General features: G+C 34.2%; 1 protein-coding gene across 1 annotated transcript; it reads right to left on the bottom strand.

Annotated features, from left to right (window-relative positions):
• Window positions 1-451: 451 nt before the first annotated feature.
• sr (stripe) lies at window positions 452-20288 on the bottom strand. Its single transcript, XM_035089373.1, has 3 exons — window positions 19261-20288; window positions 2867-3541; window positions 452-1925 (listed from the first exon to the last, which is right to left on the bottom strand). The coding sequence occupies exons 1-3, from the start codon at window positions 19628-19630 to the stop codon at window positions 637-639; spliced, it is 2334 nt and encodes a 777-aa protein (XP_034945264.1). The 5' UTR covers window positions 19631-20288; the 3' UTR covers window positions 452-636.
• Between the last annotated feature and the right edge of the window lie 2088 nt (window positions 20289-22376).

Below are 22376 nucleotides of genomic sequence, written 5' to 3'. Positions count from 1 at the left end.
AACCGGGATTTAACGTGTCCGGGTCACGAGGAGCAATTCGATGAAGAATAGTGTAGCAAAGAGATCTTTTCAAGAGGAGAAAAGGCAACAGGCGATTGTATCATCACACAATTGAAAGACTTGGGTATCCAAAGAGGACATTCAAGTGTTGACATGACTTGGATAAATTTATAATTATTTTTTTTTACACAATCGACATCTACCCTCTTCTTCTCTCTATTTTATACATTTTTAAAGTTAAATTGACATGAACAGAGAAACTTGTCTATTGCATTAGGTAACAATATTACTCAGATCCTATTGACTATTATTTTTGGTAAGTATTGATTTGTAGATAAGTAAAAAAATAAATTTTTATCTTTATATTTATATATATATTATATTACTTACCAAAAGATAATTAAAATATCTAAATAAAAAAATTTGAAAATATAACAAAAATATATTTTTAGGTAAAAATTAAATTTCTCTAAGTTTAAAAAGATCATGGAATATATAATCTAAGTTCTGAGTAAAAAAAAAATCAATTTTTTTTGTTACCCAATGCTATGAAAGAATGTCTGGAATAATTGATAAATTTCTTCTTTACATCTAGTTCTCATTTCAAAATAGTTTTTATATGGACTTAAATAGAACTTATTGATTACAAGGTGAAGAAGCGTGTGTTTGAGGATGATTTCTTGAATTAGAATGACTTGCTTCACGCTTGAGCCTTTGTTTTAAGTGAACTTTAGCATGTCTCTTTTTCTCATCGCTCCTCGCGAACTTTCTTCCGCACTGGTCGCAACAAAACGGTTTCTCACCAGTGTGGGTGCGAACGTGGGTGGTGAGATGGTCGCTCCTGGAAAAGGAGCGCATGCAGATGCGACACTGAAATGGCTTCTGACCGGTGTGAATGCGAATGTGTCGAGTGAGTTCATCGCTACGAGAGAATCGACGATCACAGCCATCAACTGGACAAGCGTATGGTCTCTCATGAACCGGTGTTTTACTGGGTCTATTAGGATACTTTCGTGGCTTAACAGGAACCAGTCGAAGTGGTAATGCACTCTGTTGGTAGACCTGAGAGAGTATTTCGTGACCTTTCGAGGTACTTGGATTGTATTCAGCAAGTTGGACACCAGGAGTTCCTGCAGTTGATTGCTGTGGTTGCTGTTGTTGCGGCTGAGATTGTTGATGTTGAACTGCTGGATTATAGCCTGAATTGGTGACCGGTTCTTGCTTGAGCGTTGGCTCTTGATGATGATGGTGGGGGTGGTGATGAGACAGTAATCCAGGATCATAACTGTCTTCATGACTGGTTAGCCAAGTTGTTGGGGTGGATGATGGTGTGTCATGGTATCCAGGAGGGGGTGGAGGTTTTGATTCGACTTGGAGAAGTTCAACGGTCTCTCCACCGTAAGATGCCGAGTGGAGAGATGGGTGAAGGAATGGTTGACTTGTTAAAGTGAGAGTTGGAGAAGGAATTGAATTCCAAATTTCTTGGTTCGCTTGTTGTTGCTGTTGCTGTTGTTGTGCTTGCTGTTGCTGCTGCTGTTGTTGTTGTTGTTGTTGTGGCGTTTGAAGGGTATTAAGAGTGGCAGATTGAGTACAAGTAGTTGTGAAAACCCCTCGGTATGTTAATGTTGGAACGTTACAGATATTGACACTTGTAACAGGTGCCGATGAAACGGAAGACGATGAGTGAGGAGACGAATAGAGTATGACACCACCTTGAAGAACATTACAACGTTCAACTTCTTCCTGAGATTGGTGATGACGTTGAGGACTTGATGATGAGTGGGAGCCTGCTGCTGATGAATCAGGATTATCTTGGTGATGGTGGTGGTGATGGTGATGATGATGATCTCTACTAGTAGAGCCTACTGTTTCATCATCATCTACAGTCGCCTCTTCAAGCGATATTTCTTCACCCGCCAGACTACCTGTAATCAAAAAAAAAAAGATTTATTTCTATATCCTTATTAGTCAATCGTGTAGTTTATTATAACTCGTTAATATGTTGCCGAGATCGCTGACAGCTAGTAGATATTATATTTGATATTGCAAGCGTATGATGTTTAAGAAAAAGGAAGCAACGTACGATAATACCAATACTTTTATCTTTTATGCCTAACGCTTTTCTATCTACTTGCTCGTCTGTATCCTGCCGTCATTTCCTTCCTTTCCGGAAGTGAGTGTATAAAGTTAAAAAGAAATTAAACTTTCATGCGTGGTCATATATTTAACTTGATAAATATTTTCGACTAGAGATATAAGTTTTCTGATCAATAATGTATTTTTAAATCCCTGATAAATCAAACAATGGAAAGAGCATAAAATGCCGAGTAACCAGGAAAGCAGAAATGTAGAAACGGAAGTAGATTGTTATGTGAATGAAAGTTGGTTGAAAATTCAATAGTTATTCAAGAGCAGGGTAAAGAGCCAGACGAGAGGGTGAGATGTAACCTTGAAAACTTGAGTGGAGGGTGAAAGCCGAGGTTGGTATATCATCAGGGTCGTACGGAAGTATGAATGAACCCCGTAAAAGTGGGGAATTCGGAGAATCAGTAGGGGGAGGGAGATAAGAGCGAACGCGCAGAAGAGCACGGAATGTAGGTGTAAGGGGGTGCGACGAGAGAAGAACAAAATGAGCCTGAATGTCGGGGTCGCGAAGTATTGATCCATAGCCGGTGGTCGAGCTTTAATATTGGTCGTATTCGCTAGCTACCGTACTACGTCACAGACGCCTCGTGGCTACGTCAACCTTGACTTTGCCTCGGAAAAGTCATCCTTGCTAACTCTGGGGTTCAAAGTCAGGGAATATTGACGCTACAACTAGAATAACTCTTCCAACGCTTATATCCTGATTACGCGGATTTAATACCTGAGATCGGTGGCGGCTCTACTACAGCTGAAGGTCCAAAAAATGACGGTAGATCACTGCTAGTTGTCACTGGAGTATTAAGATCCCCTGGTTTGTCCTTCTCCGCAGCATCTCTTATCTCGTTTTGACAGTTTCCAGTACAAACATCTTCACTATCACCATTGAGTTGTTGATTTCTCTTGTCGGATGAATTGTCTGGAGAAACTGGAGTGTCGATACTGTGATGATGTTGCTGACTGTCTTGACTGTGATGATGGTGGTGATGATGATGACGGTGACGTTGAAGATGGTCTGGAGAATTAGAACTTGCGGGATGTAAAGGTGGACAGCTTGAAAGGGTAAGCAATGGCACAGCTTTACCACAGTTGATGGAGGTCACGGTTGGTGGCGAGGACGGCCCTCGTCCTGTGGTGATTCCGGAGGTCGAGGTTGCAGTATTGTACGCCAAACAAGCATCAAAACTTAGTTGAACGGTTTGAATGTTGTATGAGTGCGGATGGTGACCATGATGATGACCTGGTGGCGGTGAAGAAAGCAAGAATGGACTGGCTGCTGCATGATGCTGCGTGCCAACCACTTCAATTCCGTCCATCGTCATCCTCTGAAGTGATGTTGGATTTGCCGCGGTGGTAGATGCCGCGGTTGCTTCCTCAGGTCCGCACTGCGTCTCTTCGCCTGTGTTTGTATCGTTCAACTCAATTATTATAACAGATTTTATTTTTATTTATCTTGATTTAGATCTTTAGGAACCTTGTCTCTCTCTCTCTCTTTATCTATCACTCTCTCGTTCTTTCTTTCCCCCAGATTTTTTCAAAAAAATTTTTATTTATTCTTATAACTTAGTGTTTTTACTCTACAGTCTCAGTCCTCTCTCCAAATAGTCGCACACGTCACAGTCAGTAGTGGCAGTAGTAGAACCACACTAAACGCTCACAACTCTTGCATATGACCCGCGTTCCTATTTTCTGCGTATAGCCAAGAGGCATCAAAGAAAACAGTAAAAAAGTATCTGAGGACTCCACCTTTTATTTTGCTCTCACTTGTTTTCCTCACACTATAGCTCGATCAAACGATTCTCTCAAGTCGTATATCTTTGACCTATCGTCTCACTCTTAAACTTGAAATTAGAAACTAAATGTAATATTTGATAGTCAGCGGTGGATCTTAATTATTTTCTTCCGATCCACAGATTCCGATTTATTCTCCTCTCCTCACCCTTACATTTTAATGAGTGAGAGAGAGGAGATATTGCAAACGCAAACTGTTTTCACGCACACACGCATGTTATCCTCAAGTCTTTCTTTCACTTGGTGTATACGCCTCCTCGCGATTTTAGCGCGACGGTACACAACACACAGACACACACAAAAGTTGTAGAGAACGAGTAAGAAGGAATGATGAAAGAAACGAAGGGTGCGTGGGTTCTCTTCCTTGTTCGTAAGACTTGTGTGTGACTCGCGACGTGCCCTCTAGTTTGTTGTCTCTTTTCTGCAGCGATAGCAGAGGGATGTAAAGGACACGCGATGCGTGGGGGTCGCGCACGAACTGAGCTGAGTTGCGGCGCGCCCCGTAGTTTTATGAATGGACCACGGAGACTGTCCCATATTTGGAAGCGGCAAGCGACCGACAGCCAATCCCCGCTCTTTACTCCCCTGTCAGTGTACGCGCGCGTGTGTTGCCCCTCAAATGCTTTCCCCACACGAGCCACTAATTCCCCTCAATCGCCGGCATCGGGACGACGCTTTTGCCACCTCTCCATCTATCATTTCCCCACTCGACTGTACCTCCCTGAGTGGCCCCTCTTGCCCCGCGTTCTCCAGTGACGTCGAACCTGTGACGTAAACACTGGCGTGCGCTTAATCTCCCACACCAACTGAAGATTCGAGTATCTCGTGCACGAGCTATGAAAGCGGGAATTTCATAAGGGCTACGTGTTATGAAAATTTCATTTTTTATTCCACAGCTAATAAAGTCTCACAATATATGCACTAAATTAACTACAGATTTTTTTAAAGCCAATTTTCACCAACTCAATTGGATACTGACGAGATTATTTATGTTTCATTTTCAAGTTTTATGTTTAAATTAACCAGGAATACATATTGACAGTGTCTCATTTTATTTGAGTATTTTATTTGATGGTAAGTTGCTTGAAATTGATTTTATCATTTCCATAAATGCACCATTTATTTTTATGTCAATAATTACAGTTATATCAATTTAATTGTTAATTCGAAAGAAAACTATAAATAATAACAACATTTTCTAATACATTTTAAATAAAATGCTAATTAATGATCAATAAATAAACTTGCAAGTATTTTACTTGATATTAAAATATGCCAAATTAACTTGATAAAGTGCAACGTACCATCAATAGTTCATTTACCTAATTTGTTTATATAAATAAAAAATGTTATCCTACACAAAAAAAAGAAAAAAACTTGTGATAAATATTCCAACAATTTCGAGAGAGTATCTATCAAGTGAATAAGCAAAACTTGTTCCAGCATCTCTGCGGATGTATATCGTAATTAATATATATCCATTCATCTCGACTGTGTCATCGATTAAACACCCTCGCTACTAGACTCATACATCAACAAGTGTACATCTACAGATGTAAATACGACTCAAGAGTCAATTGAAAGCGGAAATGTAGAAGATTGTGATTAACACTATTAAGCACCAACTGTCAAATAAATTCGATGAAATGTCAAGGTGGTCTATTATCCCTGTCTGTTAGGATGAAAAGACCCCCTATAGTGTTTGATTGTTTGACGCAACCACCTGACGCCCTATTTGGACTCGACATAGTTATACATGAAAGCGCGTTCGTGGCACGCGCGGGCTTCCCCTCTCCATTTAAAACAATCTTGTGTGCGCCCAGCAACAGGCATCCGAATAAGCTGTATCTGTATTTCCTATTCTATTCCTACATGCTCGACTCCACGCTCAACTTGTTTTAATATAAAATCTCCGGATCTCTCTGATGAACACACTCTCTTGTAGCAGTTGTTCAGCTTCGATCTAATGCTATGCCACAACAAATCTATTATTATCTTGGACCATCGAGGCAACGGTGGGCGCGTACTATTCGTGGACGCACTCACAGCGGGTTTGCGCGGGCGAACCAAACTATTTTCAGCCGCCACGCAACCACCTGAGCCAACCATCCCCAAATATCAAGATGACTCGTGGTATTGCTTGTATAGCACACACGTTGAATCAGCCGGTGACATTTATATTGAGATTTTTCTGATATAAACATCAATACTGCGCATTTTTATGCATTGGTTTGTCCATTGGAGATTTTATGATGCAAGAGAAAGCTTTATTGATTCAGGCAATTGGTCTAGACCATGAAACAATTTTTTTTATTGGTGCTAGAAGGTTATTTTGCTATTTTAAATTTATGTTTGATGAGAAAGTTTTGGTTTATTTGCTTCAATGATGTGGAAGATGATTATTTACTTTGATTTCATGATATTTCATCGAGTAATGCATAAATGAAAATTAATAGAAATTGTTTTGATGGTGTTTAAAAGAATATCTTGTACTTGACTCTGATGGTATTGGAATATATTTTTATTGATCTTCTTAAGAAAAAATTTTTATTCATTTTTACTTAGCTTAGGAATGTTTAGAACCTTTCAATAAATTTATTAAATTTTATTTTAAAAATTTATGCAACATAAATTTTTTTCACCTAACTGTATTTATCGTGAGCTATATTGTAAATCAATCTATTTAATAACATTTACTCCAAAAAATTTTTATTGTTAATAAGAAATGGACTAGTTATTTTATTGGAAGGATCCTTATTGAGGTAGAAAAAAAAAATAAAATTATTGTGTAATAAAATGAAATTTTTTTTTAAAATAAAATATCATTGATGTTTATTGTTTATAATGAATAGAAATGATGATCTTCATTGCGTGTGCATTTTAAAATTATGAACCATATATGGACTTTATCATTACTTTCATAAAAGTGACATTAATTTCAGTATTTTTTATACAAAATTTCAATAATCTCTTGGTTCATCTTTAGTGCCTCATAAATTTAGTTTTTAAATTTCCATTTATATGAGAAGTGTTGGAACAAAATCAAATATTTTCATTTTTTTTTTCTTCCAAAACTGTTTCTAAATATTTCTCCATTCCAATTAATTATTTTCTTCTATTGCATTTAAATCAATTTCACACGTACATTAGCTTATCAAAAACGAACCAACGATAATTTATCCAATAAAATACTGAATTCCTCAATAAATTTCTTATCTATTTTCGGAAGTAGAAACATCCGGGTTCGCTCAGACGATTCACATAAAATTATTCCTCATGAATTTACTACAAAAATCAATCAATTTTCATCAAAATAGACTCTTTGATTTCTGATTTGACTATTAATACTCAATTATTGATTATCAAAACCATAAATAACTTGCTCACTAATTCAAAAACTATAATTGAAGCTCTATTTTTCCATAAATTCATTGAGAAACCGGACTAAAAATAGAAAAAAAGTCATCATAAAATGGTATTTATTGTGAAATAAATTTTTCTGCGGTTAAAAATCTATATTTACATAACAATGAGGTGACACAAAATGAAGAAAAAATATTATGACTCTTCGATAATTAATCATTATTCAAAACGGCTGCCAAAAAAACCAAAAAATCAATAAAATAATCATCCATAATACCATCAAACTTGTGGGTGGTCTCGAAAAAATTCTCAACCTCACATTAAGATAAAACCTCACTCTTAAACATTTCCCTTTTATTTTTCAGACTTTCTTTTACATCGATGTTTATTCCAACAAAACAGATGCAAGACTAAAGGAAATACCTTGATAGGATGCTAGAGAGAAAAAGAATACCTTTTAGCTAAGAAGTTAGTGTAATAGAAAATAAATGAAGACGACTATGAGAATGTCTATCAATCAATCCAACGCCTGTTGACATGTTTAGTTGATTGAATCGATCGGTCGAGGTTTTTCTGCACTAGCGATCGTTATCCCTCGAGAGACGTGACATCGTCAGCTTCCGACTCACGACAATTTACTGCCACTAGAGTGATATATAAAAGGTGAATGTTTCATTTTATCATCTCTATCCTTCTCACAGAGTTTTATTCACTCAAGTGTTCTTTCTTTCTCTTTCTACTGGCTTTACTCGAGCGTCGAGTTCGCTTTTTGCCTTACGCTATCGATCGCGAATCCTTGGCGGCACGCGACCACCCGAGGCAACAGAGGAAAGCAAGTACACGTGCGAGAACACAGCGATCAGCACGCGTTCCTTCATCTTTTTCTCGTTTCACTTGTGCGATCGCATCCTCGGGGTATTATTTTTTTAATTCTACCCTCTCTACTTGATCGGTAATGAGGGCTTGGAGATTATAATTCATGGGAATCAAATCAAGTATTCCTTAGAGTATGATAAAAATTTTTTTAAAATATGTAATAAAGTTGATTTCCTTTTTTTATGACCTTCTTGCCGTCGCCTGCGGTTCCACACACAAGATAGACGATTGACTTTGATAAATAGCAAGAAAAATGATTGGTTAGTCTTAATGAAGCAGAATATAAACGATCGAATGCTTTGAAAACCATATATATAATCATAAATAAATTTTTATTGTGCCACCTACCATCAAATGATGGAAAACAAATTTCTCTTCTTTAACCACTACAAGGCGACAATTCTCTAATCAATCTTGACATTAAATCTTGTCTCTGCATTTGTGATGCAATATTAGATCTCTTATTCAATTATCCTACATTCCAGACAGCCTACTTTTACCCAAATACCCTTATATGGGAGATTGTTTTCAAATATTATTCTTCCTTTTCTTTCAGATTTATTATTTATTTTTATTTTCAAATTTTTCACGCCTTGTAGGATATCGTTTTTATTCAATTTCAGTATTTTTAGGTTCACTGGTTTTAGTTTTAGTAGAAGTACCGCTTGTGAAATCGAAGCTCAGTCGATTCATCATCAGATTAAAATATGAATAATTATACTTATAAGTTATTTGATAATGGATTTGAATAATGTGGCGTGTAGTGTAGGACAATGAATGCTGCTTGAATAAAACCTTAACGATGAATTAATCAGAAATATGTAATTTCATTTTCCGAGATTGATATCAGTGGTATTTAAAATTTACATTTACATCATGTGAGAGGAATATTCATTTTTTAAAATTAAAGCAAATATTTTGTATCATTAAGAATAAATTAAGAGATAATGATTGGTGGAAAAGTAGAGAAGGTTGATAAATATTGGAATAGAGAAATTGGGAAATATAATTGTTGATGTAGAAGTGTTAGTTTTAAGTAGTAGGTTATTAAGTTTTAAATAAATAAATACTTTATAATAGAATATAAATATTAACTTGGGAAATAATAATGATTTGTTTTGAAATCATTGATTTTTTTATAAGTAACGAACTATTCTCATGTTTTTTGTCTTTGAGGAAACGTTTCATTATGTATGTTATTATTGATTTTTGTTAAAGAAAACATTCAAGGTGAAAAAAATTATATGTGGAATGAATTATAATAAAAATATCGACCTCATATGCTACTTCGAAATTTAACTTAATTATACTCATAATTTTATTTTAAATGATGCTGCTACTTATGTGATCATTAAAATAATATTCTTTGATGCAATAAATCATTCAAAATTAGCACATGCACATTTTTCATTGTATAATTTAATAATAATAATTTTATGTTTTAAAATTTCACTTTGTATTTTTCAAAACTATAATTACTCTATTATTTAATACATAGGAATAGAACTTCAATTAAATGCCTAACGATTTTATAATGCTTCAACTTTTTTTACTCATTTAATTCATTAATAGTAAATATTTGTAAAATTCAAAGTGAAACAATAAGACAATTGAGTTAAATATCTTTTTTAAAATGCTTAAAATTTTTTTTATCTCCATCAAGACACTTTTTTCTGATGAAGGGTCAAAGCACTGTACGTCAATTTATTTTCAATATAAATAAAAAAATTAATTCAATCCTAAGTTTCTGAGTGACAAAAAATCTAATACTTCATCCTACAAAGACTTTTTTCTATAAAATTAATATTTCCATTAGTAAAGATCTACCACTCGGAAAAAAAAATTATATTCTTGACAATTTTTTGTCCCAATTTATCCCAGAACTTTCTTATCATCTTGAATTTTCTTTGAATAAAATCAAATAGCTCCTTATTCAACAAATAAAAAAAATCAACATTAAATTAATCTTTGACAAACATCAAGATAAATTTAACTTCATATTTTTATTTTTTTCCTCTTTATCATGATTACCTGCTAACTATAGACTGGTATAAAAAATGAAAAGCTCCAATTTTACTTTATTGATCCTGAAGATCAATGAAGATTTTTTTTCCGTATCACATTATTTCTATTATTATCTGTGTGTATATACTCGGTCGTGTTATTCGCAGATTTACTGACAACGACAGATATGCTATAAATAAAGGGATGAACGAGCTTGGAGTCCTCGTAACGAATATTCGAAACTAACGGATGCGTAATTCTCATGAAGAAGGCAGGCAGGCGGTCTCAGCTTAATGCCGGGGGGCCTTAATATAATTTCTTCTCTCTCGTCGATCCGGTCTTCACCAGCTGGATCTCTCATCTTGAACTGCTCCCCCGTCACATCGATTTTCTCCGAGATCGTTAAAGCCAGTGGCTGAGCACCAAGTACCAATCGATCTCTTCCTGTGACGACGATCCAAAGAAAAGAGAGACCTAAAGGACGAGAGAAGAGGTATCATCATACACACATATATAAAATCGATACAAACTCGGCCTGGTGTGTATGCTACCTACTTTTTTAACCGCAACGATGATTTACGCGTCTTAGGTGTTTGCTTCAAGACCTGAAACTATCCCTTATCGACCCAGCATGCTCGTTAATCGATCGCCGACTTGGTCGTTCACTTTTTCGTACTTGAAGTACTGCTATTAGACCCATCGAGCTAAGAAATTGATTCTCATGCCTCTCCATTCTTCTTCACTCATGTACTTTCATTACTTTTTAATTCGCCTCGACTATCTTTCGTACTTTTTTCTCGTGCTGAATAAAGTGTTGTAGAAACTTATTTGTTGGTTTTATTATGGTTATGGGCGATGTTGAATATGTAATGAGAATAATTAACCCATTAACGTCCATAATTATATCAGTAATAAGATCATTTTTTGCACCTTATAATCGGTTCTCGGCTCCAAGAATAAATATTTTTACACTGGGGAAAATATTATCTATTAAGTTGTAATAAAGAACATCACTTTTTTCTAATGAATATATAAACAAGTTTTTAAAAAAATGATGACATAAAAATTTAATGTCTTTAAATAGTTTACTGATGTGAAAAAAAAAAATTGCAAGAAATAAAAAAAATTTTAACTCTCTCTGTAATTGGTAGTTTGTGAAAATCAATTTTTTTTCTTCAGACTTTTATCTTGTGAAGTTCAAAATGTTCTTCAGTCTCTGAAATTTTATCTTATTACTGATCTCCACGGAATGAAGCAAGTTTACTTCATTTTTTATGATTCGTTTTGGACAAATTTTTTTTTTTTCAGGAGAATTTTCATCCTTGTACGTAATACACAGTGTTTACGAAGTTAAAAATAATTCTCTTTATCGTAAAATAACCACAAGGTTTAATAAATTAATTATATATTCAAAATAAATGGACTCTGATTATACCTAATGTTTAATAGAACAAGATAAATATATCCATTGAATAATTTTCAATAATGATCAACAACTAATTTTCCAAATGTGATGAGTTATAATTGAAAGATGAATAATGATTGGATGAAAAGTAATGCAATTGATTGGAAATTAATTAACATTCGATATGAAATCCACAACTTTCAACGCTATTTATTATTAACATAATTATTTTAAATATAATTAATCAATTCATAATTGTAAATAAATTTTTCTAATGATAATATCGATCAGGTTTCTATGATAAGACCAATTATTTTCTGTGTTTGATTAAATTGATTCCTGCAGAAAGCTAATTAAGAATTCGAATATGATATATGAATAGTGTTTATGGATAAATTTACTGGATAGTAGTAGATAGTGGCAGCAGCAGATAGTTAAACTAACAGTTAAGATTAACTGTTATGAAATCTTTCTTTTAATACAACAAGTCATAAAATTCTTCGAAACGCTGATTTTATTTAATGAGAACAACCCAATTTTTCTACTCACTTTAAAATAGCCTACATTTGTAATAGATTGTTGAGTCTTCGTATTAAAAAAATTTACTCCAATTGAATATTAAAACAATTCAATAAATTCAATTATCACAAATTTTCTAGTTAATTGTAATTAATGTTGATCATTATCCAGAGAATAGATAACATTAATTAAAATCATTAAATTATTATTGCAACATCTAAAATAAAGTAAGATTTTTCTGCTCTTTTTTAATTAAATTGTGTTTTATTATAAGATTTAATAAATGAAATTTCATTCAAATTATAATATTTTCCTTGTTTTGATAATTTTTCTCCTTCCTGGGTGGCATTTTTATCTAGTCACTCCACATTAAAAAAATGTCAAATAAATTTCTAATAAAATCATGGCATTGGAATTTTTGAATAAAATTTCGAATCTCAATAAAACGTTTTCTATTATATAATATTTATTATTTATTGATAATTACCATTTTTATTAATTATCGTTATTTTTCATCATTTATTATGACTGTAATTTATTCTTCCTGGCGTCATTATTATTAATATTTACAAAACACAATTTGACAGCTTTACTGTCCCTTGAGACCAAATTCTACTGTTTAAGAATCTTCAATTCATCATTTTCTAGCTTTTAGATACAAAGCATCTATTTTTATAAACTCATGTAATTATTTACTTATTCTAATTCTAAAATGACCGTCATTTATTTACTAGCGTGCTGAGAACATTACAGGGTCTTTAAAGAAAAATCCATTGGAATGTCAATATGGTCCACCGTTACAATGATTCCATTATAGAACAGTCCAATGGATGAGTAAAATTCATCAATCTTTTTTCAAAGCATTTTTTTTTTTGAAAACCTCTTCGAATGAATTATATACTTTTTTTGGGTTAATACGTAAGTTTATTTACAAAAAAAGCCGATAAATCGATGTCGCTACTAGTCTTACTCGCCACGTGTGAGAGGAACCTTTCTCCAGCACGATTTACTTCTGGCTGATCATTAAGTCTCTCCCTACTTCTCAGCTATATGAACTGACTACCGGATTTACACGACGCTTATAATGTACAGGTATATAATGAGAAGTGCTTGGCACGCGCGTAACACGTGCTGGAGTTTAATCTTCCAACTTTTTATTGCAATTTAAATAAATATATAAAGACATAAGTATGCGAGAAGAAAATTTTATACAATGCCATTTTTATTAGCAAAGTATGTAGGTAAAATTTACTGGGGGAGATAGTGAAGAAAAGATAAGATGAATGACGGTAATATTTATTGGAATAAGACAGTTTAATTTATACTTTTTCTAAATAAATAAATAAAAAATTATGTCTGTAACAGGACTACCTGGTGGCAATCTAGTCCTTATGATTAGTTATGTTACAAAAATAAACAAATTTCATTATCATAAACTTTCTTTTTTAAAAGTAGTGTTAAATATTTCCAACATGTTGAAACCGATTCAATTAATTTTCAAGTCAATTACAATTGTAATATATCGATAACCATTCCCTTACTTACTGAATAGTGCCATTCCAAATAACATTCCTATGGCAACGTCAGTCAACTTTTTTAATCTACTGTGTTTGCCATGGTTTGAAAAATTGTCAAAAACACTCATTGTTCAAATAATGTTGGAAATTTGCTATGATTGAGAATGACATTCAAATCGATAGAAAATAATATTTTTGGTGGATATTATTTCATTTAATTTTAAATAGATTTTTATTTTAATATAAATCTTTAAATTATTTCACAGATACTTAAATGATTATATCCATTTCTTCAGGTGCTAATGATGTGTACTATGAAATATATCCATTTCTGTGAGACTTAATGTTACTACTTTAATGAAAGAATTTGTTTAGAAACAAGATTTATTAATATTTAATAAATCTTTGTTATAAGAATACAATCAAGTGGAATGATAGCTACTAAATCAATCTATTGGCTCACCAATAATTTAATTCAAATTATCACACTTATTATATTAAAGAATTAAATAATTTATTAAGTTACATGATTCTATATAATTCAATTATTGTTTTCAACAACTCTAATTAAATTGCTGTTTTAAAATACGAATCAAACTCATTTCAGTATTTATTAAAAAGAAATATTGTTAATAAAAATTCAATAATTATTATTAAATACAATTAATACCTCCACTATTTATCTTTATTTTCCCATAAATTTATAATTAATTCTGTTATTGATTATTAACTCAATTCCTCACTCTAATCTCATTCATCAAATCGTAGAATTCATTGAGAAACCCTTAGCTTTCAATCAATCGCATAAAAAAATGCAGAATCATTTGGCAAATAAAAAACAATACTACAAACAATTCATTCTTAATCAATCAATCTCCAAAAAATGACAAGAAAAAACTTGAACCTAATGATTCGATAATTTTTTAGTTGGTTTTATTTGAACATATTTTAAAGATTAAAAATACTTTAGATTAAAAGATCACAAAATTTTCCATTTTAATGATAATTTTCACCTAATAATTTTTCCTGTGCATAAATATCTATCCCATAAAAACGATTTTGATGATTGAATATAAAAAATAGGAATAAAAATAAATAGATATAAATAAACTTTGAAAACAAGTTTGAATAGAGAGAAATTATAATGCCGAGGTCGATCGAATGTGAAATAAGCCGACGTCAAAGCCGCAAGAGTTCCTTGCATGAAGTATAGGCAACATAAGTGGCCGTTGACGTAGGGTAAAGGAAGAATAAGAAAAATAGAATATTAATAAACGACATGACTATAAGGTAACAATAGTTGATTAAAGTTTGTTCAAACTGTATGGAATAGCAGTTGAATTCAAAAATACTTTTATTCAAGTATAGATCAATAGATTTCGTAATCAGCAGTTAATTTTAAAATGTTTGATCTGAAAAGAAGACGTAATCTATCCTTGACGTTAGTATTCCACCCTCAAAACTTGTTTATTTTTTTCCTGTACGTAACATCAGCAACTAAAGCGTCGATTTTTAAACCGATGTGCAGTTAAGGCAGGTTTGTGTCTGCATTGAGCTCCCACGCTAATTTTCTCCTAGAGTCTTTTATTCACTCTTGGAATATTTCCGATATGACTTGATTGAAATATCAATGATGCTATTTTTGATGCTCTACCGACGTAATTCATGTTTTGTGGTCGCTGAAGAAAGCCTTTATTTACTTACTCGACACGCGATTCTATGACCAGGAAGATTGATACCTACGTAGTATGATAAGTACACACCAACAGTAAAAATCGATTACTTTGTCGTAATCGACGTCAGAGTCAATGACGTTGGTAGTATTTCGATTGGTGTATATAACTCTGCTCTCATTACAACTCTTACTGTAAACGATGACAAATCGCCTTTATGACTATTATGATGAAAAACTAGTGCTTAAGGAAGGTTGGATTATTAAATAATCTTTGGTGTGTGTATATGCTTGCAAGCTACTAGAACATCTCACGAGATCATACCGTTGGTTTCTTAATTGAATGTGTTTTGTTATCATAGCTATTGCTGTTTTAATACTTTAATAAACTTGGAGAAATTGAAATAATTTTTTTCTCGTTTATGTATTATTTATCAAAAAAATTAAGTAGGAAAAATGAATGGAGTTTTATGTGGAGGAGTTGCAGAAATTAAATGGAATAATTTTAATATTAAATTCAAATGATGTTGTAGTCTATTCTTTTATTGTGTTTCTAACTTTTGACCTTTGTGAGTATTTATATTAAATATTTAGTGTCAGTATCTGGAGAGAATAGAGTTTAATTATTAATTAAGTTGAGTTCTTTATCTATAGTTAATTTATAAACATAAATAATACTTTTGGGATTTGAAAAATACAATAAAAAGCAGACTGCTTTTAATATGATTGGTTTTATATTTAAAAAATTTTTAATTAAATAAAAACAAAGATTGATTTTATTTATTCATATGAAATGGATATTTTTAACTAGTTATTTGTCTGGATTGTGAAATACTATTTATTATCTTGCATTAAAATAATTTATTTTCAAAAGATTATTTATATTTGAAAAAAATTAACTTCGATGCATCAGTTGTATAAAAATTGACAAAGATGTGTACATTAATAAGAAAATTACATTCTTTATAAATGATTTTATTCAAGGATTTAAAATGAGAAAATTAGTGACAGTATCACACCATCATCATATTTATCAATTAAACAATTTCAGATTTCTAGAATAAACTTTTATCACATTAATATTAATAAATACACTCTATTTCCAATATCAAAATTTCCAACATATTTTCATGATGTCAACACCAGTTTTCACTTTAGAAAAGTTTACTTTATTGTGATTAGGCTAATTATTCTCAAACCAGAACAAAATAGAATTGTAAAAACAATAGGTGTTGTTGACAATCAATTGTTTTTATTCCCCAGAATATTAAGAATCACGTTACTGGATAAGTTAAAGTTTAAATGACATTAAAACTAGTTGCTCTTACTTTTCAATATATTTGAAAATGTCTGTAATGGACTTGAAAATAAATGTAAATATTTCTAAAATAGAAAAATGAATTATTAAACAGAAAATGTAGCTAACAAATGTAAAATATATCTATCTGTGATTTTAACAATAAAATATAATGATTCCATTATTTTATGTTAATAAAAAAAAAGCTTATAAATTTGTACATTTTATGAACATTTATAAGTTGAACATGAACAATATTATACTATCCCAATTATACTCAGAAATGAGATATTTTCAAATCTAATTTGACTCTTGTCATTGTTCCAAAAAACTCAAATAGCTACATCTTACAATTAATGAACTTTAGAAATGAAAGATTTAACTGTCAAAATTTTAATAAAAATTCCCAAAAGTATAACATGACACAAATTTTGTCCTTTTCAACAACATATCAAATATTCCATCGAAATAAAGTAGTTTCATTCTTACGGTATTTATAATGACAACAATTTTATTCAGTTCGAAATATATTAATAAATGCATACACTAATAATCATATTTTCCATCTCATTAATGTATCGTTTCTCGACGTTATCGATATCCATAATTTTCTTTTACAAATCATTTTTATTAGTTGGAGCATTTTTTGTTTCAACCATTCGTTTAAAAAGTGTAAAAATTCCAGAGATAATCAAATTAAAATACTTGTCGAGTCGTCGATAATAATAAATAACCTATATCACCTTCCAAGATGTTCAACAAGTGAAATTCTAATATCTAACATAAAAGTCGTAAATTTTATCAAGGAATCAAGTTATTATCTAAAGGCAATATTCAGTGAGAAAGTGTGTACATGTCAATTAAAAATCTCATTTAAAATGAAAGAATAACAAAAAGTCTTAACCATATATCAGGACCGTTAAATCTCGGATGGTTTGAATTATCAATTGAAAAGCAATTAATTATATTCTCACGTGTGCTCAATAAAATGATCTAGTAAATTTTTATTTATGTCTATTGAATGATTTTATGGAGTTATATATTTATAGCTATCTCGAGTCTTCAATAACATTTGGATTAGCAGATTAAAATCTAGAACTAGAATAAAAATAACAAAATAAAGAATTTTTACGACAATTCCTTCGTTACCTACTCGCCGTAATTCCGATAAATTTAGGTCAGACTCGGGCTTTTATTCTCTTGAATTCTCGTTTTCTCTAACGTGCATAGACCGTAAGTTGAATTAGAGACTCCGACAGGCCGACTTAATTTTCTCATCTGTTTGCAACTCGCACGATCCGACGTGTCGACTGCCCCTTTCCACTTTCTGATTCGCCAGGTCCGATGATGTTGATATTTTTTTATTCAGATTTTATTCAAGTCTCATCTTTTTCTGCACCTTTTTGGCCCGACTGCAGAAAAGACGAGGATTTTTTACGAGTAATTATTGGAACCTTTTTTCGGGACTGAAGTATTATGAGAGAATATCAAGAGAATTTAAAGGTGGAAGATGAGAAAGAGAAATGGAGGACTCTAAATCTTACAGTTGGCAAAGTCGATGAATCATCGGCGATTTATCCATAACGCGAGAACGTTGGAGCAACTTAGCGAGTATCGATAGTACCGGTATGTGGATCGGCGAGTGGCTGGCACAAATATCTCTCTTGTCGTTTTGCTTATTTTCTGTGTCTTGTCGTCGTCTACGTATGTTTCTCCTTTTATCCACGGCTGTCTCGCGATTATCGTCCGATTCCCATTTCGGGCAAGCCCTGAATATTTCTATCCCTTTTCGCTTACTATCTCGAGATGTCTGGCAAAAGCCTTAGTGGTAAATTGTCTGGTGGTATATACCGCTATATGCATATCCTAACAACCACCAGAAAGAACATCTTGAAGAGATGGCAAATCCATCCACCATCTCAAGCAACCGGTCGCTGGACGTTTTCCCGGCGATTAAAAATCCAGCCGGCGGGCTAATTCGCATCCGCGCTTGTCACGCTCGATTTATTTGCCACAAGAAGCGAGACATAAGTAGAAAGGAAGAATAAAACTTGTCTGTTGACGAGCGAGTAAGGTATAGAGAAACGAAGAGGACAACGTCCTGTGCCGTACGTCGGACAGACGATGTCTTTACGATCCGACGGTAGAATTGAAATGGTAGGAAAAGTGAGAGAAGATCAAGAAGTATCTGCGTATAGACACACCCATCGAATGCCGTGTGTAGCTTGACTTCTTTCTTTATTTCTTTCATTCTTTCTACTCCTCCTTATAACCTCCTCTTGCTCATCTGCTGTGTCTTCTTCTTCATTTCTTATTATTCTTATTCTTCTTCTTACTACTCTCTGGTGCGTTCGTTAACATCTTTTGTAAGAGACCCTCATAAACTTCCCGATGGATTCCACGCGACGCCACTTTATATACCAATGAATTTAGTACTGAGAGAATATCACCTAGCTTATTGGCCCCACCCGGAAAATAATGTCAAAGATTTCTAAATGCGGATAAATTAAATAGTCTACTACAGCTGCATGCAGCAACTACGTGTAATTCAATCTTGGTGCACATTCAGTCCAATAAAAGTCAAGCATATATCGAAGCCATTCGAGATGAGAGACAAGCAGATCATGTTACATATATGTATATACTTGTGGATAATTATTGAAATAATAATTACCTGATTGGTGAGATTGAGTTGGTGGATGGTGGTGATGATGATGATGGTGATGAGCTGATGGATAACTTATTGTTGGTGGTGGTGGCGGGTAAACCGTGCCCCATAGACAAGACGTTGCCGCTGGCTGTTGATGATGGTGATGTTGTTGATGCTGTGTTTGTTGCTGAAGTAATTGCTGCACTTGAGCGATATCCACAAACTCTTGTAATTCACCGTCTTCATTAGCCTGAACGTCTCGTGTTCTTGATTCATTTACTTGATGACTAAAAGGATTTTGCTGAAGATGCTCAAAGCCAGCGAGTGGATTCGCCGGTTCGTAATTACTGCTACGTCCTGTCGTATGTTCGCGTCGCATCGCGAGCGCCAGCATCTTTTCAAATTGTCGTGCTCGCTGTCGATCGGTGCGTCACCAACGTCGTAATTGTCGCGAACGACCGGTATAACTTGGTATCTCTTAGAATTAATAAATTGTCTTGATGAATACTCGGTTGGTGTTGACAAGTATCAAGAAGTTGATGATTAAAACGTTGACACATATCACGCTGAGTACACGAGAAAACGTTTAAACATCAAGGGTGAATAAAATAAAACAAAATCTTTTCCTCACGTGGTCTCACATCAACGTCATTAAGATTCAACAGGACGTTCACTGAATGACAAGAGATATTCTCATTCGGATGCGATAAAATTCTTGTTATATTTATATATAAATATTTCCGCGTGTACTCGTTTTTTGATGAGATTATTCCTTGGACCAAAATTCACTAGAACACAATTAGATCGTGATGTATACTGAAACGTATGTTGATATGTTGGATTATATATACAAGAACAACTAGATAAATGTACACACAGTAAAAAACAATCACATTAAAGAGTGATGATCGACCGGATGCTAACAACAGGCAAGGGTTCGCGATGGCCCGCGCTAGACTAATAAAGAGTCGCGCACGAAGTGGCCAGCAGCGTGCCGAGTGAACGAAGAGACGACGACGATGACGATGAGAGGAGAAGAGAGAGAGAGCGGTGAGTAGCAGCAGCAAACATCAGACGATTTGCCAACGTCACGTGCGTCGTCTACATCACCCTAGTATTACCCCCGATACTTGAGTTTCTTAGCCATCCTTTCTCCTCATCCCTAACCTCCTGCAGTACACCGGTCCTTTCTCTTTTCTTTTCCAAAAGTGCTCCAGCAGCAAGGGAAGGAGTTGGGTGCCTTGTTTTTCACCACCACTCCTATATTTTCAGTGTCTTCGAATCCTTTCCTCGTGATGATCGGCTTGCTCGCGCCACCTCTTCCATCCCTTCTCCATCAACACCACGACTCATTCGTCCCTCCAGTCTACAATCTCCATTCATTCCTATCTACCCTCTTTACTTCACTTCGTCCCTCTTTTACCCGACACCCTACTACACTAGTCCACCCTCCTCCTTCCACTTCCATCACATCATTGCTTCAATTCCCCCGCTACGTATTCGTTCATTTGACCCCCCCTTCACCCGTACTCTCACCCAAACTCTGTACACGCACACACTAGTACTTTGTGCCGGTAACTTCTGCCAACGTTTGCCGCATGACGTCATCCGCGTGGGGGTGCGCCTACGCGAAACTGTGTCTGTATCTTTGACTCTATCCTTTTCTCACTCAAATCTTGACTCTTTCTCTCTCTCATCTCTAAACTGGCTGTCTGAACGTGTTCACCACCACTATCACCTTCGAATCCTCGTGGCGGGAATATAAGCGAGATTTCAATTTCTTCAACAGCTACATCAAATTTTCCATTTTTCATCTGTCATCCCTCGAACGATTGAGAAAAATATATATTTTTACCATCGTCATTCAACTATTCAACGAGCGTTGGAGAATTAATTTCTCGCTCATCATCATCCAGGTCTTTCTCTGGTAGTATATCTTACGTTGTAAAATGTAAAAAAGGGCGTGAACCACGCGCCACATCGGGGCCCAAGCAAGAGGGGGACTGATTCTCCTCCCTGGCACCCTGTCGCGCGCCACGGAGAGGGCTCGTGTGGTTATTTCGCATGACCGAATAAAGATACGAGGTCGAGTTGCCGCCATCTAAAAAGAAAGAAAGATAACTGGAGGAGCTGAGTAAGATAGAGATAACCTGGAACTTATATATATTGCAATCAAGTGGGGAGAATTCAGAGGAGAGATAGTAGGGACGATTGACTGAAATGAACGACGGTGGTGGCGGCACACGCCATATCGGGCGAGACTATTCTACGTAGGCTAAAACCACCTTCCTCCTCCTCTTCACCCCCTTATATTACCTTTCCACCCAGAACTGGCAAACACACCTTTTCAGCAGCATTACATTAATATTATAATAGTCAGGAGGGGAGTCACAAGATTATGAGCAGCTCGCGCGTTGCCCCAAGCGCTGCTGGACCGGAACCGTAGTCTTCTATTTCCTTTTTTTGTTTCTGTCATAGTCGTCGCGACTAACAACCCACGGTTTCCAAACGTTCACTTGTTCCAAGCGTCTCTTACCTGTCAAGAAAACACATATATTATAAGACGACTCTTCAAGCCCTTTCAGATGAATTATTTAAATCATTTTTATTACTTACTCACTAATGGTAAATTAATTCCATATGCGGCCATATCGCACAAATGTCAAGTCATGGATCGTTACGCACGCCAGGAACACGACGCAGGTCTTTTAAAGACATTACATTAATCTCTGTTTATATTTCAGATGGAAGTAATGACTTTAAATCGTTCCTGATTAGGAATTACATCGGCTGGAAGACTTGGACATGTCCCCTGAGTCCTGTGATAAATGATCATTTAGATATATATGTATATATTATCCATAGAAATCGTATACTTATTAAGGCTACGGGCTACCTCATATCATATTGAACACCTTTTGAGTATAGAAATTTGACAGGTTGTCTTGGGCATTTGTTCAGTATGACTACATTGTTGGAATATTTGTATTCTCATTCCAACTTTAAACATACCAAGTCCACCGTTGACTACCGAAAGCTTCTACCGTTTATTTGTATTTTAATATTTGCTCACAGTTGTCTCGCTTACTCTACCACTAAAAGTAGATATTTTATTTTCCCAAGCTACTGCTGGACATCAT

This window comes from Chelonus insularis, unplaced genomic scaffold (assembly GCF_013357705.1).
Source record: "Chelonus insularis isolate UGA/USDA-ARS -01 unplaced genomic scaffold, ASM1335770v1 contig_66_pilon, whole genome shotgun sequence".
NCBI lineage: Eukaryota > Metazoa > Arthropoda > Insecta > Hymenoptera > Braconidae > Chelonus > Chelonus insularis.
This window is presented reverse-complemented; position numbering and strand designations above follow the sequence as displayed.

What these genes read in the sequence shown, in the direction of transcription:
- sr (XM_035089373.1), bottom strand. Translation starts at nt 19,630, where the DNA reads ATGCTGGCGCTCGCGATGCGACGCGAACATACGACAGGACGTAGCAGT. An exon ending in AACTCAATCTCACCAATCAG is followed by an intron (nt 3,542 to 19,260) that starts GTAATTATTATT and finishes ATACAAACACAG; the next exon opens with GCGAAGAGACGCAGTGCGGA. An exon ending in AGAGCCGCCACCGATCTCAG is followed by an intron (nt 1,926 to 2,866) that starts GTATTAAATCCG and finishes TTTTGATTACAG; the next exon opens with GTAGTCTGGCGGGTGAAGAA.